The sequence below is a fragment of the Paramisgurnus dabryanus genome, chromosome 12, assembly GCF_030506205.2.
Source record: "Paramisgurnus dabryanus chromosome 12, PD_genome_1.1, whole genome shotgun sequence".
Lineage (NCBI taxonomy): Eukaryota > Metazoa > Chordata > Actinopteri > Cypriniformes > Cobitidae > Paramisgurnus > Paramisgurnus dabryanus.
The window spans coordinates 26,681,270-26,700,800 of record NC_133348.1 but is presented as its reverse complement, the minus strand read 5'-3'; the positions used below and the strand labels follow the sequence as shown (position 1 = coordinate 26,700,800).

General features: G+C 37.8%; 2 protein-coding genes across 2 annotated transcripts; both read right to left on the bottom strand.

Moving 5' to 3' along the window:
* Positions 1-344: 344 nt before the first annotated feature.
* On the bottom strand, positions 345-4,278 carry faslg (Fas ligand (TNF superfamily, member 6)). The gene is made up of 4 exons (XM_065257371.2): positions 2,876-4,278; positions 1,728-1,773; positions 1,571-1,624; positions 345-1,375 (listed from the first exon to the last, which is right to left on the bottom strand). The coding sequence occupies exons 1-4, from the start codon at positions 3,167-3,169 to the stop codon at positions 969-971; spliced, it is 801 nt and encodes a 266-aa protein (XP_065113443.1). The 5' UTR covers positions 3,170-4,278; the 3' UTR covers positions 345-968.
* Positions 4,279-4,429: 151 nt separating this feature from the next.
* Positions 4,430-19,181, bottom strand: LOC135739097 (uncharacterized). The gene is made up of 5 exons (XM_065257372.2): positions 19,095-19,181; positions 18,881-18,921; positions 18,708-18,782; positions 12,054-12,243; positions 4,430-9,431 (listed from the first exon to the last, which is right to left on the bottom strand). The coding sequence occupies exons 1-5, from the start codon at positions 19,159-19,161 to the stop codon at positions 9,013-9,015; spliced, it is 792 nt and encodes a 263-aa protein (XP_065113444.1). The 5' UTR covers positions 19,162-19,181; the 3' UTR covers positions 4,430-9,012.
* Between the last annotated feature and the right edge of the window lie 350 nt (positions 19,182-19,531).

The following is a 19,531-nucleotide window of genomic DNA, read 5'->3' as shown; positions in this document are numbered from 1 at the left end:
AAACTGAATGAATAAATGCTAAAGGCACATTTCTATTTCATGTTTTAACCCCTCGAACATTCTGCAGGAAGGAAGTGTGAGAATTGTAAAAGCACACAGTGTACTGTAACAGCTAGACTTGCACGGAGCACATTTATAAATCTTGAGGTGTGCTTTAGCAAAGACTGCAGTGAAGCCAACCTAGGGGTCTTTGCAGAAATGACGAGGAATGAAACCATAACCCTGCAAAGTTGCCTTTTGCGGTCTGTAGAGGATATACAAAACAGCTGACAACACAGTCCTAAATCAGTCACCTTGATAAAGAACGAAAATGCATTTAGAATGCATCAAGTTAAGGTGTAAGTGATATCTTTATTACATTATTTTACTTTATTAAGTTAAACTCAAGAATGTGGCAAGTCAGATCAAATGTTTATATAAATAACCATGGAAATATTCCACCAACAATCGGTATAATTTTGCCTACAACCTGCCCACTATAAGATGCAAATAATAGCCGTGCTATTGGAAAGATCTCACCACAAAATATTGCTTTACAAGAGTGTGAGACATCCTCTGCTTGTTCACTTTCAGTTGTGCTATCAATAACATTAAATTAATTAAACATTTATCCATGTATTAATATTACTTATCAGTCAATGTGACCATTATTCACATTAGTATACAGTCAACAGTATACAGTTTTAGTTTTTAAAGAAAATAAATACCTACATTTAACCATCCTGATTCAGCAGCATATTAGTGTTCGTTCAATCTTAAATCTCTTTTGCAAAACTTTTCTCCTCTTTTTACAAAACAAGAACTTATTGAACACAGGCAACAGATACATTCTGATCGAAATCAAATATGATTCGACAATGCCAAGCAAACAGGTCCCACTGCATCGAATGCATGGATGCTGAGGTTATCTTAGGATAGATAAGACCCTACTATAACCTCTTGACCTAAACTAAAGTTCTTCCCAAGCATCAGTAGATCTTAAAAAGGCCAAAAAAATTATTCTCAACATTTTTGCTGAGCAATTGTGGGTGTGAAACATTAACGAATAGCCAGTCTGACTCTTGGAGACGTTGAAGAGAGCTCAGATGACTTCCTGTCATCCGTTTCTGCTTGCTCGACGGCATACAGAAGCCCTCTTGGTGGTCCTCCATGATGGTTCGATTTTGCCCGTGTCTTAGCCTACTAACCGTGTGGGTGTGAGAGTCTTTGTGGCTGCATGTGTATAACAAAAACTCCACGCGGGAGTAAACAAAGTAGTAACCAGTCTCATTGATTTGAAGACCGCCGTTGATGTACTGGATGCCATTTGTGAACGCCCCACCAAGTTTAGTTTCCCATTTCAGAGTTCCGGATGATGAGCGCTGGTCTGCACGGCCTGTTGTTAAAAAAGAATCCAGGTCAGATACAAAAAAGTGTTTGAAATAATTCCCAGCTGAAAAAAATACAGGAAGGACTTTCAAGTACAGGAAGTAACCTGTGCCAGCACTACAGCAATATATCAGCAAAGGTTACATCAGGTTTTTTAAAGGGCATTTGTGTAAATCTTTGGATGTTTGTTGGCCAAACTTACCGATTAAATGTGCGGCTGTATTTTCTTTCATCTTGATCAACTCAGCAGGTAGGCCTGTTAAACAGAACAGCATTGCTATTCAGCTTATCCCAGAAAAAGATTTAGCTCATGACAATACTAATAAATGCTATGCTATATAATAAAGTGGTTTACTCACCAACTTGCTTCTGTTGAGCGATGCTTTCACCTTGTGCAGGCATTTCCTGACATTAAAGGTGAGAAAATATAGGGTCACGTCAAACTTATAGTCACATGGTCACCATATATAGTGTATGCACACAACAGAACATACAGAAATTTGTCTATAATATAGATGCTGTAAATTTACATCTACACTCTCAGATAAAGGTACATGGAGGTACAAAAGTGGTCACTGGGTCAGTAGCACACACTGGTACCCTAAAGGAACATATCTGAACCTAAATAATATATATTATTAGGACCTTTTCAGAAGGTACCAGTGACAAAAATGTACAACTTTTTAACCTTTTTTTTTTAGTGTAGTAAACTTTTAGCTGTTTGACTGCTCTGGTTGAATTAGAGGATATCCTGTAGCTTTTGACCAGTAACCACATTTTTTTTTCTGTCGCAGTTTTGTCCTACTCAGTCATGTGCATATGTCAAAATGGAAAGTGAAAAAAATATACTGAAGAGATTCATATGACAACACTTAGGAAATGTCTGACTGCTTTTCATGTGGGGTATGAGTAACCAAATTATGTATTTATATTAAGGCTTCAATATCACTAGTTGTTTAGTCACCACAAAAAGTGTTTTGCTACACAAAAATATAAAAAAAAATAATAATTGAATGACAGAAATTAGTGTCATCTTTGGGAAAAAAATTCCAAACAGGATTTTTGCAATGATATCCAACTGATCCTAAAGTAATTTTTAATAGATATGTTAGTTCCTCTTAAAATGAAATATAATAAATGTTTTTAAATCTTGTTTAATATTAAAATACATAACATAAAACTATTTTAACACAATGTTTTGTTTAAAAAGTTCCCTTGTGATATTTAAATGCATTTAGGTTTCATATATTGAAACAGTATTTTCATACATATGTAGAAAGTTAATACATTTTGGGGCAGTTTTCCAGACACGATTAAGTCTAATCCAGAGGCTTAGTTTTGTAAGTAAGTTTTTGCTTGGGACAAAACAATGACACTAATATACATTAAAATGTGTACATGCAAGATGTCTTTAAATTAAGGCAGCTCAAACATGCATTTTATTCTGGGACGAGGATAAGCCCTGTCCGAGAAACCGCCCCATAATGCACAACCCAGTCATTCTTACCTGTGTAAGTCTCTCCACTTGATTCTGTAACCTCAGGATCTGGTAGGCTCCGAGCCCCAAGGCCGCAAAAACCAACAGAAGTATCATAACCAATACCCAAGTCATTCCTTTGTTCATTATTCCCCTTCTCTTCATCTTGGCTCGAGCAGGAGGGAACGTCCAGCAGGGCACCAGGGGTGGATTTCCCTGCCCAAGCACCTGCTCATGATAATACTGATGTTCTCTGGGATGACCTCCACCAGAATCCACCAGGAACATTGGAGGAGATGAATGGCCGTATCTGTTGCCGCTCATATCTGCAAGGCTCAGAGTCGTGTGTGATGGTGTCAAGACGAAGATGGGTTTGTCTTGAGAAGACTGGCTGCAGAAGAGTTTTTTAAAAGGTCCTGCAGTGTGGTTTATCTTCCACCACCCACACACATATATAGTCACACACACTTCGTGTCTCACTCACTCATTCAATCACTACCCTGATTCTTTCCTTTAACGCTGACATATAAAGAAAGATATAAAGTAGTGAACAGGTGCAGTGAATGTAGCTTTATGAATTTTTATGCATTTTTTCATCACGATGTGCATGCATTTGTGGTAAACTACAGCTTACGGTCTTGTAATTCTCTACAGGGGGAGTGATGATGACATCATAGGCAGGAAACTTGCAATACCACCTAAAACATTTTAGCCTAAAGATAAACATCTTAAAAGTTTATTTTGGAATTTTGTGTGTGTGTGTTGTTCCAACCCTGTATTTTTTCAAAAAAAAAAAAAAAAAAACAGAAAAGATATATGTATTGATGAGGAAGACAATTATCAGTTAATAATGATTGGTTTTTACTGTACCTCACACAAAACTATGTTATGACCAGGGCCAAACGGAATCCGCGCCCGCAGATTTAGTGCCCATCATTGACAAGCACACAGTGTTGTAGTACTCGAGACTCGGACTCAGTCTTTGACTCGGTCTCGAGACCATATTTTAATGGTCTTGGGCTTGTCATGGACTCTTGAGCATTTTGACTCGGCCTCGACTCGTACTCGAATACATTTGAAATCTGACTTATTTAAAAAGTCCCTTTTAAAATATATATTACTGTTTCTTTAAACTGATGTAAGATTGACATGAACAGTGATTGGTGATTTTTTTGCGCACATCAGACTGGCGCAATGTCAGACGGTCAGACCTGAGGAGGTTTTTGCACTGCCATGACTTTTACCTCATGGCATTGCAATAAAACGCACCCGTTCAGTGAGATTTAGTTTGTAAGCGGCATTGATATGTATATATATATATATATATATATTAAAAAGAAATTATTTTAGATGCAATTTTGTAATATTTATATCTTAAATTCTCTAATATCTTCTAAAAACATTTAAAATCATTCCACAGAATTCTGCGAATTTTTCCAAAAAAATTCTACAGAAAAAGCAAAAAAGTCAGCAGATTCCGTCTGGCCCTGGTTATGACTTATATGAATCTTGCACATACACATGGTGCATAAATTTAATTGTAATTTTTCAAGTCCTTTTAAAAAAATTTTACATGTAGCAATGAAAAAATAAAGGAATTTTCATGAAAAGAGTGCCTTTGTGAATTAAACCCTAGAGCACCTTTATCCACTTTACACCTATGATGCCCTCACTATTATTGGGCATTGTTTGGTGCCATTTTCCTTTTTGGAGCCTGGCATTATAAAACATATTTATTTTCATTCAAAACTTTGTCTTTAAATTAACGCAGCTAAAGCATGCATTGTAGTCTGGGACTAGGATAAAACCTGCCCTGGTTTGTTCTGTTCAGAACAGTTGAACCTTTATCTAATAAGCCATCCATTAGTACAGTACAAAAAACCTTTCAGAGGTCAGTGCGGTGTATCATCTGCATATGAGGCGACAAATCGCATGTGACCTACTAAAAGTTCTTCAGAAGGGCCACAGCCTCTTTTATAAAAGACCACCGGCATCCTGTCTGCAGTCCAGAAGCTGCCAGTTTTGACTAGAATAGAAAGTTAACAGATTTAGTTAGTTTCAAACAGGTAACTTCCTGTAGCTCAACTGCTAGAGCAGTGGTTCTCAAACCAGTTTTATGACATTTTATAAAATACATTCATTTAGCATGCATTCTATGTAATTAAACCTAGAAAAATAAGGCTACTAGCCAACAGCACTACTTTGTATAACTTAATATGTTTGGTTTGATTAAAATGTAAAATTTTAGAATAGTTTTTTGTCCTAAATTTTCTTTGGGGGGGGGGCACGAAGAAGTGCACCATACACAAGGGGGGCCGCACGTGGAAAAAGTTTGAGAACCACTGTGCTAGAGCATTGCATCACTAGCACAAAGGTTATAGGTTTGATTTCCAGGAAACACACGCAACTTGAATGCGTCGTAAGTTGCTTTGGATAAAAGTATTTCGGAAGTGAAAAAACACAACTTTCCCAGACAGCGCCAGAGTCAGCAGCTCTGGGACGTATACAGTGCAGATCCGGCTTGGGGACGTCTATTATTTGGTTTAGTATCAAAGCCACATCCTCAAACGCAGCAAATGTATAGTGCATCATTTTTGCTAACTGAACAGGATAGGGTTAATATACCCTTAAACCTATTTGGGCCTTATTAGATATCTGCTGACTGTACAGTATTTCTATTCTATCGGATGCTTGCTTTGTATAAAAAGCTGCTAAATGTAAAAAAAAACCTATGTCTCAGATGAAGCTCGACCGCAACCAAATTAAACCAAACACATGCCAAGTCTTAACCAATCAGGTTCAATAATAATCATACGTAAAACATTTAATGCAAAACTGTCCCATGGATGTTATGTTCCTACTTGAAAGCGTTTCAGTCAAGTGTTTATAAACAGTGATGCAGCAGAAAATAGTTTCAGTAAATACCACTAAAGAACAGAAGTTGCCACATGAAACAGTCTGTCAAAGTGTATGCGTGTGTGCATGCGATCTCGGTCCTGCACCCTGCATTCTCAGGGTCTGCATGAGAATGACAAAGGCTGTGAGAGTGAGGTGAGGAATGTGGTTAAAACCAAGCGAGGCAGGAAAAGGCATTACCTTAACCCCCTCACCCTACAGCAATACCCTCTCATATGTCATCAGACGGCAGGCGTTCCTGGAAAAGTCTGCTTTTTTGGTTAGTGGCTTGCCCTCGCTTTTATAAACCCACTGTTCGTTCTCTTTAATCTGCAACCTGAAATCATTAATGGACATGCAACTGATCACAAAGAATTTAAGTGGATTGTGATAAATGCGCAATATGTTTAAATACAGTTTATGCATTTTATTTAACTCACCCGAGGTATGCATTTTATTAGTATTTAATTTCCTGGGAATTAAATCCAGAATTAATTTTTTTTACCACTTGAGCTATAGGAACATATCTGCATATCTATTTCCCATATCAGTCATTTTTCCCAGTATGTTTCTCTTGCGTTACACATGCAGCCTATCATTTTATAAACGCCCCGACAACAGAAACTCGCAGTGCAATCGTGAGCAAAAGCAAGAGTTGGCCAAGTTGTGATTTCTCTGATGTCTTAGCATCCAACGTCTGGAGCAATGATGCAGCTAAAAACAAAAATTTATAGTGTACGTGCTTGCATGAATGCCAGTAATTGCTAACGATTATGCATATATTTTGTGTTAAAATTTGTTTCCATGTCTGATTCCTGTCCAAAACGTTATTCTAATGATAATAAAGTAACAGGTTAAGTAAACAGGTTTACTTAAATGTACATACATTATAACAATTACTTAGAAAATAAACTTTACGTATATTGTAATGACAACGCTATCTCATGGAAATTCGTACGTCTTTTACTAGGTGGCTAATTCGCATAAATTTGTACAACCATATTCGTACATTTTTGTACGAGTTGCCTTGACCCCTTTGACATTCGTGGTTATGGGTGGGGTTCCGTTATTGTTCTTTAATGATAATTGTACGTTTTGCGCGATTAAAGTGAAATTTATAGTCATATGTGGGTTCTACATCATAGCTACGTGATAGATCATGCGCATCTCCGTGTAGCCTGATGTGCACCTCACACAATTTTAACAACGCGTCCATTCTACGCGGACTGCAAGCGCTGTGATTGGTCCACTACTAGATTCCTTACAGTCAAATAAAAAAACTGTCTCGCATTTCTTCATAAGCATCTGGAGGGATACTTTTTGATATACTCAAAACATTTTTGGTTTACTTATTTAATTTTACTTGTTGATATGTTTTATCGTTGTTTAAAATGTTAACATACATAAATAAACCAAGCTAATATAAAAATCTGTAATAAATAAATATTACAATAGAGACTTTTCATAGAATGTGCTTTGGAGGGCACCATGTTTGAGACCACTGACCACTGACCTATGCAGAACTGTAATGAGCCCTTAATGTCATACTAACTTATAAAATTTAGCCAACTCGTAAAATATGTGAGATCAAGCTGGTAATGACTAGTCAGATGAAACTCACGCTAGGCTCAATCATTAGTGGACCATTGTGGGAAAATTTAAAGAAAGATACCGCAAACAAAGCATTTAAGTCATTACATTGTTGTTGAGTTCATTGATGAGTACAAAACCAAAAAACTTTTATTCTGAATGCCTCAAGGGAAATATTTGCCTTATTGTCATGGTGACGTCTTTGGTTGCATCTGATGACAGGTTTCCTTGCCTATCTCTTCACAGGTATGGGAAACCCTGTCTATTGTGTGAGCAAATGCAGCCAAAGGTGCTAGAAGTGACACACGCTTACACATCTCATCCACCACTGTTGCCTGGTAACAACAGTCAGCTCTTGCTCAGTTTCCCAGAAGAGGTGCCTGCTAAGCAGTTTTTGTCGTTGATATCGAGTCATGAGGGGTTTTGGGGTCGAAACGTGGGCAGCAGCGGAGCCCCAGTTCTCTTACCAAACTATTGGAAAAATTGTATATCGTTTTGTATGCAAAGACAACTATCGCGCTCTCTCTCTCTCTGACTCAGCATCTCTGCAAAATTTAAGGTTTTAAACGGTCGCAGACAGTCATTTTTAGCAGGGTATTGTGGTAAGTGCATTAATACATTTACCCTACATCAGTCGTTCAAACTTTTTCAGCATGCGCCACCCTTTGTGGGTGGTGCATCGCTCTGTGGTCCCCGTAAAGAAAATGTTTGACATAAAATTTGAATGTAACATAACTTATTAAATTGTACAACATATTGCTGTTGGTTAGTAGCCTTATTTTTCTAAGGTTTAATTACACAAAAATATGAAAAATTTATTTATTTGATAAAATCTCATAAAACTGGCCCCCACCCGGCACCATCTTGCGGGCCCCCAATTTGAGAACTACTGCCCTACATACCAAATATGTATGTCAATCTGAAACTTTAGAGTTTTAAACTATAAAAAAGTTGAGACTCTGAAACACCTATACATAACTAAATGTTTTTAATGGTTCTTATTTATAACTTTTGAGTCCAAATGTTTAACCCAATGCTAGGTAAATATGGGAAAAACACATGTTCGGCTATAAATAAAGCTATGCTGGGTTGTTGTTAACCCAACCATGAGTTGAAACAACCCTGCATAGGTTTATTTATTAAATCAAAATGTGTTCTGTCCAATATTTACCCAGCATTTAACCCTGGTAAAAAAAAAAAGAAAGTGGACCATATTAATATTCTAGCCTTTTTATTGACAGCTAGATAATGAAAATATTGAAACTTTTCCTGTGTATCTAAAGCTGTATAATCATTTACATTTTTAAAAGAACGAGAGAAAAAAACGTATTTATTTATTCATCTAAGGTTAACTGCTCCTACCTCTTATTTACTGTATGACACTGCATTAAATAATCAGTCATTTCCCATTCAAAACTCTAACCACACCTCAAACATTTCCTCTCTTGCGAGACGCTCAAATTTGAATTTAAAACTAGGTTAACACAAACTGAGCAGACCGTGACACACCTGATTCACCGCTTTCATGTTTCATCTGAAAATGTTTTAGTTTCAAGTTTCGCTTTCATGCACAGAATCTGAAACATTTTAAATTACATTTTGAATATCAAATGCTAATTTTGTCAGTAGTGCCGTGTATTTCACAGAACATGAAAACATTTTTACATGAAAATATGTATGCTTTAAACCTCTTCGTCTGAGGAGGACGAATAGCAGCCGAGTCCAAGTACGTGTTCAGTTTTCCTCTGTGCTGATTCAGCATCAGAAGACTGATGGGTTTTTTCTGCTGCCGCTGTCTGTGCTAGTGGGAGGCTGTGAAGATTGGGCAGACCTGTGAGCAGCACTCGTGTCAGTCTACCGGTGTCCTGCTGCTGCCCTGGCAAAGGCACCCGCGAACTAGCCACCGCTATCCCCAGCCGGGTCTGATCAAAGCACAGTGGGAGGTCCTGGTCTGGAGGATCTGAGGGTTGGGTGGTGATCAGAGTCGATGGGGAGGTTGTAAGGGCTTTTTGTGTTCCTCCTGCTTCTGGGTTGGTGTCTCCAGTAACATCATCTTCTGCTCTGCTCACAGTGCTTGGTCCATTGATGCATGTTCGTTTGCCTAAGTAACCAAGACAGACGGTTTATATAGTAGCTTAATACCACAATAGCTTAACGTTTTACATACACAGATGAATGCTCAGTAAGGGTTTATAATCCAAACATCATGTTTGCAATCAGCAAAAAATTTATAAAAGTTTTATATAAAAAAAGAATAAAGTTTTAAACCCAAAGCGTTAAACAGAACCATTAAAAAAACATTTAAGTGTGTCTAAAAGTTTTAGACAAACCTTAGAGTTTTTGGATTGACATATGTACAAGTCAGGTGTGTGGGAAAATGTAAATGTTTATACCACACCCTGATTAAAATGATTGCAGCCAATCAAAAATGTTTTGGCAGAGATGCTGAGTCAGAGAGAGAAAGAGTGACTATATGATAGTTTGGTAAAAGAATGCAGCTAATAGCTAACAACAGTGTGATTAACTGTTAAATGCAGGTCCAAAAATATCAAATTTAAGTGATTTTGTGCATAAAACACACACGTAATTCAAGAAAAAATGTCTTACCCCATTGGCAGATGTTTTTGCTTGTATTAAGCACAAATCCCTTAACTTTGATATTTTTGTCTAAAACTATAGAATTATTTTCTTAGGTCATTTTTCACATCAAAACACTCTCAATTTAAAAAAAAATTTCAATATTTGCACTGAAAACAAGACAAAAATGTATGTGTGTATACCTTATATCATTGTTTGTATGGATCTGCAAGTGACTTGTTATACACATAGGTTGCAGACGTTGCATTTCTTAACACCTTCTGATTTAAGTAGCAAAGCACAAACAGCACTGTGTGGTGCCACACCCATCAGCCCGCACATCCACATGTGATGCGCGTGGCTGTTGTAGCTTTGCGCGCAGCTTGTCACCCCACTTCGGGAAGCTTTTCCTTCTGGTTTATAGACGGATATTGTTTGAGTGATATGTTACAGATATACTGCCACCTGTGACCTGCTTTACCGGAGGTGAATTTAGCAAACATCAAATACGGCCAGAGGGATTTTTTATAGAAAGACTTAAAATACGGGAGAAATACAGGAAGTTATTTAAACGGGATAATGGCGGGATAGAATGGTAAAATACGGGAGAATCCCAGGAAAAACGTTTGGGACGTTTGACTGGTATGGCGGTGAGAAGTTTTTTAGTCTACTATTTGTTGTCGAGTCATATAGACAATAAAAAAATTATAGCCTACATGTATTTAGGCCAAAAGATAGAAATTCAACATGTTGAATATTTACGATCAGAAATCTTGTTGTGTGGGGGGAACCCAGAGGACAAACACACACACACGCTGTAGATTGTCACACGAAATGAAACTAACTCTGTTAACATGGGTGCTGTCATGATAGCATAGCGGCGCTCCACACACACTATAGAAATAAACACGTTAAATTGTTAATTTTGTTTTCATCATGTTTGTGGTCTCTCGCATTTTAAAAATCTTTTTGTGTGAACCCGGCTTTACATGCGTACGCACACTTTAAAGACGAAATCTACGCAAAGTTTTATACATGAGGCCTCAGTCTCTTTTGTCCACTTTCGACTGCTTCTTCACACATTAGATCAATAGGCAGAGAACAGGCGGATTGAACGGATTTCTTATGTGGTGTAGACGCTCATATGGAGGCTGTTTACAATTAGCAGTAAGATGCCTTTTCATCGATCGGATCACAAGTGGATGACGTACATGCCAGGTGTAAATGGTGTTCAAAACGTTTTGAGCTCGTACACTTTCGACCACTTTCAATCACATTCAGAGGTAGTCGACACCCCTTTCGATCGGATTGCTTTTGTAGTGTAAACGCACATGTGGTTGAATGTGTTCTAACAGCCACACCCGACCGCCTTCCCTCCGCCCATTTATCCAATCTGAGGTACTAAACACAAGTTTTAAGTTCTTTCTGACTACTAGCGTGAACACACGGTAAACAGCGCTATTTTTAGCCTTTCATTGATAAAACTAAAGCGGCTGATCTCCGTAGTTTCGTTTTGAAAGCGTGTGAAAGTTGCGCGATCCTATTTCATCAATTGCGCTGAAAATTCAGAGAAAGCTCTTACATACACACATACAAAACTCTGTGCAGCATGTTTACTTGCTAAACAAGCAGCGGACTCCGACATAATATTAGTTCACGTCCATATAAACTCTTCATTACTCCCGCTCGCATTTGAATGACAGCAGAGAGACTCGCCCACCGTCTCACAGACCACCCCCTCACAGTATTCAGGACAGAAGCGGTCGAAAGTGGACAAAAGAGACGGATTTAAATACCAGGTGTAAACGTAATGTGTCTCTCTCGTCCACTTGTGATCCAATCGATGAAAACACATCTTAATACCAAGTGTAAACAGCCCCATGGTTGAATGCTCAAACACATTCAACCATATGAGCGTCTACACCACAAAAGCAATCCGGTCAAATGCGTTTTCGACGACTTCTGGATGTGGTCGAAAGTGGACAAGCTCAAAAGTTTTACACCACATTTACACCTTTATTTAGTGTAGTCCACTTGTGATCCGATCCACCAAAATGCATCTTAATACCAGATGTAAACAGCCCTTTAAAGAGACAATAGCAGCATCATCACAGGAAAGACTTGTAATATAAAAGCATGAACTAACAGCTGTTTTCATTGTTGATCGGCTCCTGTCTCTTTTTGGTGTATGATCTGGGTTCCCAGGGAGTGTGTTTGCAGGTGGGATCCAGGGAGCGCAGTTTTTTCAGGTAGCGTTTGTATTCTCTCTGCAGGTCCTCAATGTGCTGATGGAACTCATCGATCTTTCTCTCCGGGTAGTGAGACAACTGAGACTGCTGTGAAATGAAGATGAACAAAACAACACAAGACTGAAATCACAGTATATTGTTAAACTAGTTTAGCTATTTGTTAATTTTCCAGGAGAGATCTTTTACACGGCCACGCTATGCTTACATTCAACATGACAATGTTTTTCAAAAAGATGTGTGTTTACACTGATCCATGAACACAACTAAAAATGCTGTATTATGTGTGCCAGGCCCTAGATGGCGATGTTACTTTGTAAATAAACACTACAAGCCAGTGCATATACACATTTTTCTACATAAAAGTTACAAACAATCAAGACGGCAAAGCATCAGGCAGTTGGGGTTGGGTATCGACAATCGGATTCATTTTAGAACCGGTTCCAAAACAAAAAAGGTCCTGGCAGATAGATAGAACCGGAGAATCTATATGCCGTGACCCATTACGATTCTTTTTATCGATTCCTGACTTTTTCAGTCATTCTTGCACGGCAAACAGTAGTGAGCGTTTTACAGTTGAATCTGCCAGGACCTAAAGTTACGACGAATCTTCTCTCATTACCAGTGTTGGGCAAGTTACTGAAAATAAGTAATTAGTTACATTTACTAGTTACTTCTTTTAAAAGTCATTGAATTACTCTACCAGTTACTGTATATCAAAAGTAATTAATTACTAGGGAAAGTAACTTAAGTTACTTTTATGTCTGCTTTTTAAATGTAAATATGAACAGTACTGAACAGTCAAACGATTAAATGATAGGCTGTGGGCCACAGTGGGCGTCAATCTTTTGTTAGTTTGGTTATGTACTGCATTATTTTAGTAAAGTTTCTTATATGGATGGGCTATTTTATATCACATACTGTAGGAGCCTATTTTGCTTTAGATTCAGCCTTTGAATATTTTCATTAGAAATTATCTTAATATGTAAGCTTACTTTATTTATGTGTATTAGACCATTTCGACAAATATTATGTGTGTTTACATTGAAAATAAATATTGTTTAAAAATTGTGTACTGTCTCTTTAAGAACTTGGGGACTGTGAAGCTTGCGGTAGTGCGCTCTTTGGAATACAGTGGAGTCGCACAATTTTCTTTACCGCATCTGTGATATTTAAGATTTAAGATCATATATTGTTTGTAAATTTTTATGTTTGATTTAAATGATTAACAAGATTAAAAGAACATATTTAAACAGAAAATGGAGTATGTGGATTGTTTTGTCGGACGGACACAGAGCGAGTGGATTGTTTTGTCGGATACAGAGCGAGTGAAACCAAAACTGAAACTAAATGCACACTCCCACATACTATGGAGTTTTATCACGGGTGTACAGAACAGGGTGCATATGAAGAATTTGTTTCCAAAACGCAATAAACGCCATTTTTGAAAAAAAAATGAGTTACTGCAAAAATCAGTATTATATCAGGTCAGTATTTAAAAGTAAATTCTTAATTTTACGCAAAATACAATATCCGTGTTATTCTGTCATCTTTTCTTCCTTTTTCCCAAAACGCAATAAACGCCACTCCTCCATTTCTACGGAATGCAATAAATCCGCTCCACAAATTACAGCGCACCACTCCACGCAATCCCACCTCATCTACTTTGTACTTCGTGATCAACAAACAAACAAAAACGAAATAATATTTTAATAGCATTGATAAACCTGTGGTTTTCTGTGACAGGAAAGAAACGTAATCCATCAACATCTAATAATTTAACCGAGAGGCACTCGGGAGACGATCGCTTGTTCTCCCGACATCATCTAGGTTCTCCCGTGCTAACACATTGACCCCAGGGATCTTATGAAAAACTTTCCATAATTTTACTCAGTCAACGAGAATCACAGCTGATTGCTGTGAAAAATGTTAAGCAACGACGTCAAGTATAACCGCAGCAATGACAGTGTTCCTAATATGACAAAGTAAGTGTTTTGATTAATGTCATTAATGATTATTTTTTTAATCAATGTGTAAAACTGTTCAACTAAATGAATATAACATGGCAAAAATGAATGCACATTTATACTCCTCATATGAGGAGTCTTATTTGAAATCGCTCTTGCACTACTCTGATGTCGCACAAACACACACGGCAAGTTCTGCTTGTATGTGTACACAGGGTTGCTGCAGGTTTCACCAAGTCAAATTTAAGACTTTTTAAGACCATTATGAGTGAAATTTAAGACCAACACGACACAATGATCTCAGAAATTCTCAACACATTATTTATTTTTCTTTTTATTATATCATTTGTTTTTGTTTTTTGACAAATAAAATCCACTAATATGGGAAGATCAGTATGGTCAGCTGCTGATATGTGCCTTGTTAACATGTTTTAGACTTTCTCCACCCATACGTTATATGCATGAATATGCACTATACCGCCATAACATTTATTGCTAGAACCCTGGTACAGTATGTACATTGAGCATCGCTGTTCAGCTGTCTTGTTTGGGGACAGACTTCACATTTTTTTTAGATACATTTGCTAATATAGGCTATATAATAAAAAAAAATGGATGAATTTGTCTGTCTTTTATCAGACTTACCAATTGTTAGAATTTCTATTTGTGCTTGTCAGTTATAAACTAGGTCAAATTTAATTGCTAGCACAAACTTGAAAGATTTGGGTGGGGCAGAGGGCCACTCCTGCAAAAACCTTATTGGCCCTCACTCCATCTCACTCCAAACTTCTGCTAAAACTTGAGAGCCGTGCAATTTGTATAATTCATTCTGGCACTTGTAATTTTAGATGTAATTTTAGATGAATTGTCACAGTTAAAATTAAAAGCCAACAAGTTATAGACTAAATGTGGAAAGAATAAAATGTAAAAAAAATTCTAGAAAATATTTGTTCTTTTTTTCTCTCTCTAAAAATATTGGAATCGGACCGGGAATTGATAAGAACCGGATTCGATAAGCGGAATTGTTATCGTAATCGCTAAAATTAAAACGATACCCAACCCTACTAAGAAGCTGCAACTTTGCATTAAACTCAGTATTTTAAGCAGCACAAACACAGTCCTGTAGGCTGACATTGTTTACTAACGTTGCTGTGTAAAATGTGTACTATATAATGTATAAGTTACAATGTTAACTATAGGTCGGCTGCCAAACCTCCCTTCACATAACAGTGATCCATTATCGCCATTCTACCCTCGTATTTAGAAATCCATAACATTTGTTATTTCGACATGGTATTTGTTCCAGAGTTTAGTTTAGCCACTAGACCGGGCGTTAAGTGCCGCCCATAAGTGTAACCGCTACAAGGCACATGCGTCCAATGAAACCATCTATAGGCTAAATTAACACAAGCGCATAAAGCCACCATCATAACCGGGGTGCAGATTTGGTTTGGACATTGGGGGGGTTAAACGGGCCTGTTATTTTTTTTATTTAAAGGAACACTAAAGACCTATTTGAAGGAACTTATTTAATGTGTACTAAGACCGATGGAAAATTAAAAGTTGCGATTTTCTAGGCCGATATGGCTTGGAACTATACTCTCATTCGGGCGTAATTATCAAGGACTTTGCTGCCATGATATTACGCAGTGCCCAAAAATAGTCCCATTGGTAACTTTCAATAGCAGAGGACTATTTTTGGGCACAGCGTAATATTATTGCGCCTACTGCAGCCATGATACGGCAGCAAAGTCCTTGATTACTATGCAAGTTTTAATTTTCTGTCGGTCTTAGTACATGATGTAACTACAGAAGTTTTAAATAGAAAAAATATTTTTTGAGTGTCACTTAAATCATTCATTTAGACAATTTGTTCAAAAGTCAGATTAATTTAGGAAGGAAAAAAACACAGATGTGAATAATTTGGTATTGTTAACTAGAACAGAACAGAACAGAACAGTGCTTTGCTTATTTTTGGTGCTACCCATGCTCTCCTGTTTAAACAGGAGCAAAGATCACACGTTGTGTTGGTGTCTGGTGAAAGTGCAACGCATTGGTTGGGCGTTACCAAATGGTTCAATGAAATGGGGGATATTTTTGTCTTATTTATATGATGAAGTCGTATTTGATTTGGAACTAATGTATTGTTACAAAATACATTAATTTAGCATATTTTAAATTGATCTACTGTTGTTTTGATGTTAAAATATTGCCGGGGGTTGTTACTGATGGATTTGAATATTGAGAGGTAATTTACCTCCCCCATCACCCCATAAACAATGCTCCTGGATACCACAGATTTGTGTTTTCGTAATTTAAATGAACACAACAAGGCACTTTTTTCAAAAGCGTACATCCATCTGCAGTTTGCATTTTCAGGACCTCAAAATGCCGTTGTCATGCAAGTGAACAGCCAAACCACATAAAAACTGTGTAAACAGCCCCTAAAAAAATCTGAGGTGCCATAAGAGATCAAAGACTGTGGGCTGAGGTGTTTGTAAATAGAGGGGTGTGACAATTGTCCAGTACAGTGAGGGTAAACTGTGGATTTCTGTTCAACAGAAGTCAATTTAATTGTCTCAAGTTATAGTTCAGTTAGATAATCAAGGAAAGGATTAAAGAGAATGTAATATGTCATATTGCCATCATTGGTATAAGTAACAAAAAGGGTGGTCATTGACAGGAATCACCACGCTATAACATTTCTTTAGTCATTTCAGCATTCCCACAAAACAAACCACTGTCGTGAAACCACCTTTACAAATGCAGGTGGAAACATCACTATTAGTTGGAAATCAACAGGTAAACCTTGCCTAGCTATTTATTGCGAGAAATGTGAATGTTGCAAGATCAATATCAAATGGGTGTGATATCAAATGTGATGACATACGTAATATGCAGTGTCATGCGATTGTTTAGGCATCCCTGGTCATTATTTCTGTCACTGACCTGATTTACAAACGGTGTGCCATTCTTACTTGCCATAAGCTTCTGGTTATATCAGATTCTTGGGCCGTCATACATGCACTGCTTTATGAGGTCTGTCTACAGATTTTTGATCATGTTCAGTACATGACTGTGTGAGGGCCATGCCAAAACCTTCAGCTTGTTATCCTGTCTTTTCATCACAATTTTTTACAGATTTACAGATAGTGTGGTAGTGTTTCAGAATTTGCTAGTATTTAGCTGAATTCATTATTTCATGTGAGATGTTATCTGTGCCCCTGACTGCAAATATATGCCCAAAGCATGACTGTCATGGAGATATGTCCTTTCTAGGGCTGGGTATCGATTCAGATGTTCCAGATCGATTCGATTTCTTCTTCTTCCTTTATTTCTTAACGCCATTCCAGCATCTAAGGCTATATTCATGGCGAGAACCAGGTAATCCATACACAAGTTTATTTAGACTAGTTGATTTATACACAAATTGGGGGAGGGACAATTTGGTATCTCCAATTTGCCTAACTTGCGTGTTTTTAGCCTGTGGGAGAAAACTGGAGTACCCGGAGTAAACCCATGCTGACCAGGGAGACGTGCAGAAACTCCACACAGAAAGGCCACCTGCCCTAGCCGGGGCTCGAACCGGGAACATTCTTGCTGTGAGGCAACAAGGCTACCCACTGAGCCACAACAAAAACGTCTTCTTCTGCACCTGCGGGTCACTTTAGGGCCATATCCGATTCACACACAAGACTGATGGCAGTCAGAACAACAGCGCAAAAAATTGGATTTCAGCAAAAAATCTGAACTGAGCATTGCAGTGTGAACTATTTGTAACCAAGTTGAGATACGTCTTACTACTTCACTATGGGGCAGTTTCCCAGACAGGGTTTAGGTTAGTCTAAGCCTTAGTTATTTCATGACATTTAAGTAGTTTTTACAAACATATCTAAAAAACCACATTACTGATGTACATTTTGAGACAAAACAATGACAATGATGAATGTTAAGATATGTCAGTTCAAGATGTTTTTTAAATTAAGGCAGCTCAAGCATGAACTTTTGTCTGGGACTAGGTTAATGCTGCCTTCATGTGCTATCGTAATTATGGTAAATACCAAAATCCCACTTGGAAAATGCACATGAACACCCCTCATGTGGTATTTTCCACTGGGCAACTCGTAAAATATTTTGATGCCCGAGTTGCCGAGATGAGATTACCTTTGACCTTTTCAAAATGGCGGAGACCAGCAGCAATGTCGTGAATGATAAGCATTGTACACTTTTAAACGCTTTTTGCTACTGTTAGCGGATAGTTTTTTGTAGCCTATACAATGTTGTGTCATTGACAATTGTAATATAATAGGTTAACACTCAGTGTCAGTTTTAAAAATACCGTTATGGTTTGGTTTTACCTACCCAGAGCAAATGCTAGCTAGCAGTCAAAATACCAGTTCACAAATGGAAAATACACTTGAACGCAGCAAACTGGTAAATTCTAGTTCACAAATGGAAAATGCACTTGAACACAACACGCTGGTAAATACCAGTTCACAAATGGAAAATATCATCTTTCCCATAGCACGTGAAGGCAGCATATGACCTGTCCGGGAAACAGCCCCAATATGTTCGTGTGCATGATACCTGCAGATAGTACTCTATCTCCTTCTTAATGCTTGGAATCCATTTCTTCACGGCTGCCACTGAATTTAACGTCGCCTGCACATGAAAGCATCGATTAGCAAAGTGATTGTTTCTAAGTGTCTTGCTAAAATAACCAGAGCTTTTTGGTTATTTTGAATAAATGTATTTCTTACGAGTTTTGGCCTTGAAACGTGGACATCTTTAATGCGACCCTCTAGAAAAAGAAACATGGGTAAATTATTCCACACGCTGATTCTGTGCAAACGAACACACGAGTGGCAGCATCATTGCTAAAAAGCTAAGCGGATATTTAAACAATCTTGTTTCATACTTTGCACATTAGCGTTTATTCACTTGTTTCAAATAACCTGCGACCATGTCTCCTACCCTCTCTTTCTTTCTGTAGCCACAATCGATTTAATTTTCCAAGCTGCTTCTCTTCGTTTCTCGCCATTCCAGGTAGCGTTTCCGGCAACACGGAGTCACGTGATAAAGGCGGTCACGTGACGAGGTGTTAGGCCTGTTCGACTTAATGCGCCGATGCAAGAATCGACAGCCACATGACGTCAAAGTACAGCGAGAGCGATTCGCGAGAGCATACGAAGGAGTTTGCTTTTAATCGCTCTCGCGGAACTTTGACGTCATCCGGCTGTCGGTTCTTGCGGCGCCACATGAGGTCGAACAGCTTATTCTCAACGCACGTTTATTCTTTAACCTCATATAAGCGCTGAAAGATTTGATATTAATATTTATATATTTATATAGACCAGTTATTCTAATCTATAGTATTTTTTCGTTCACCAAACCTTAGAAATGTATTTCCC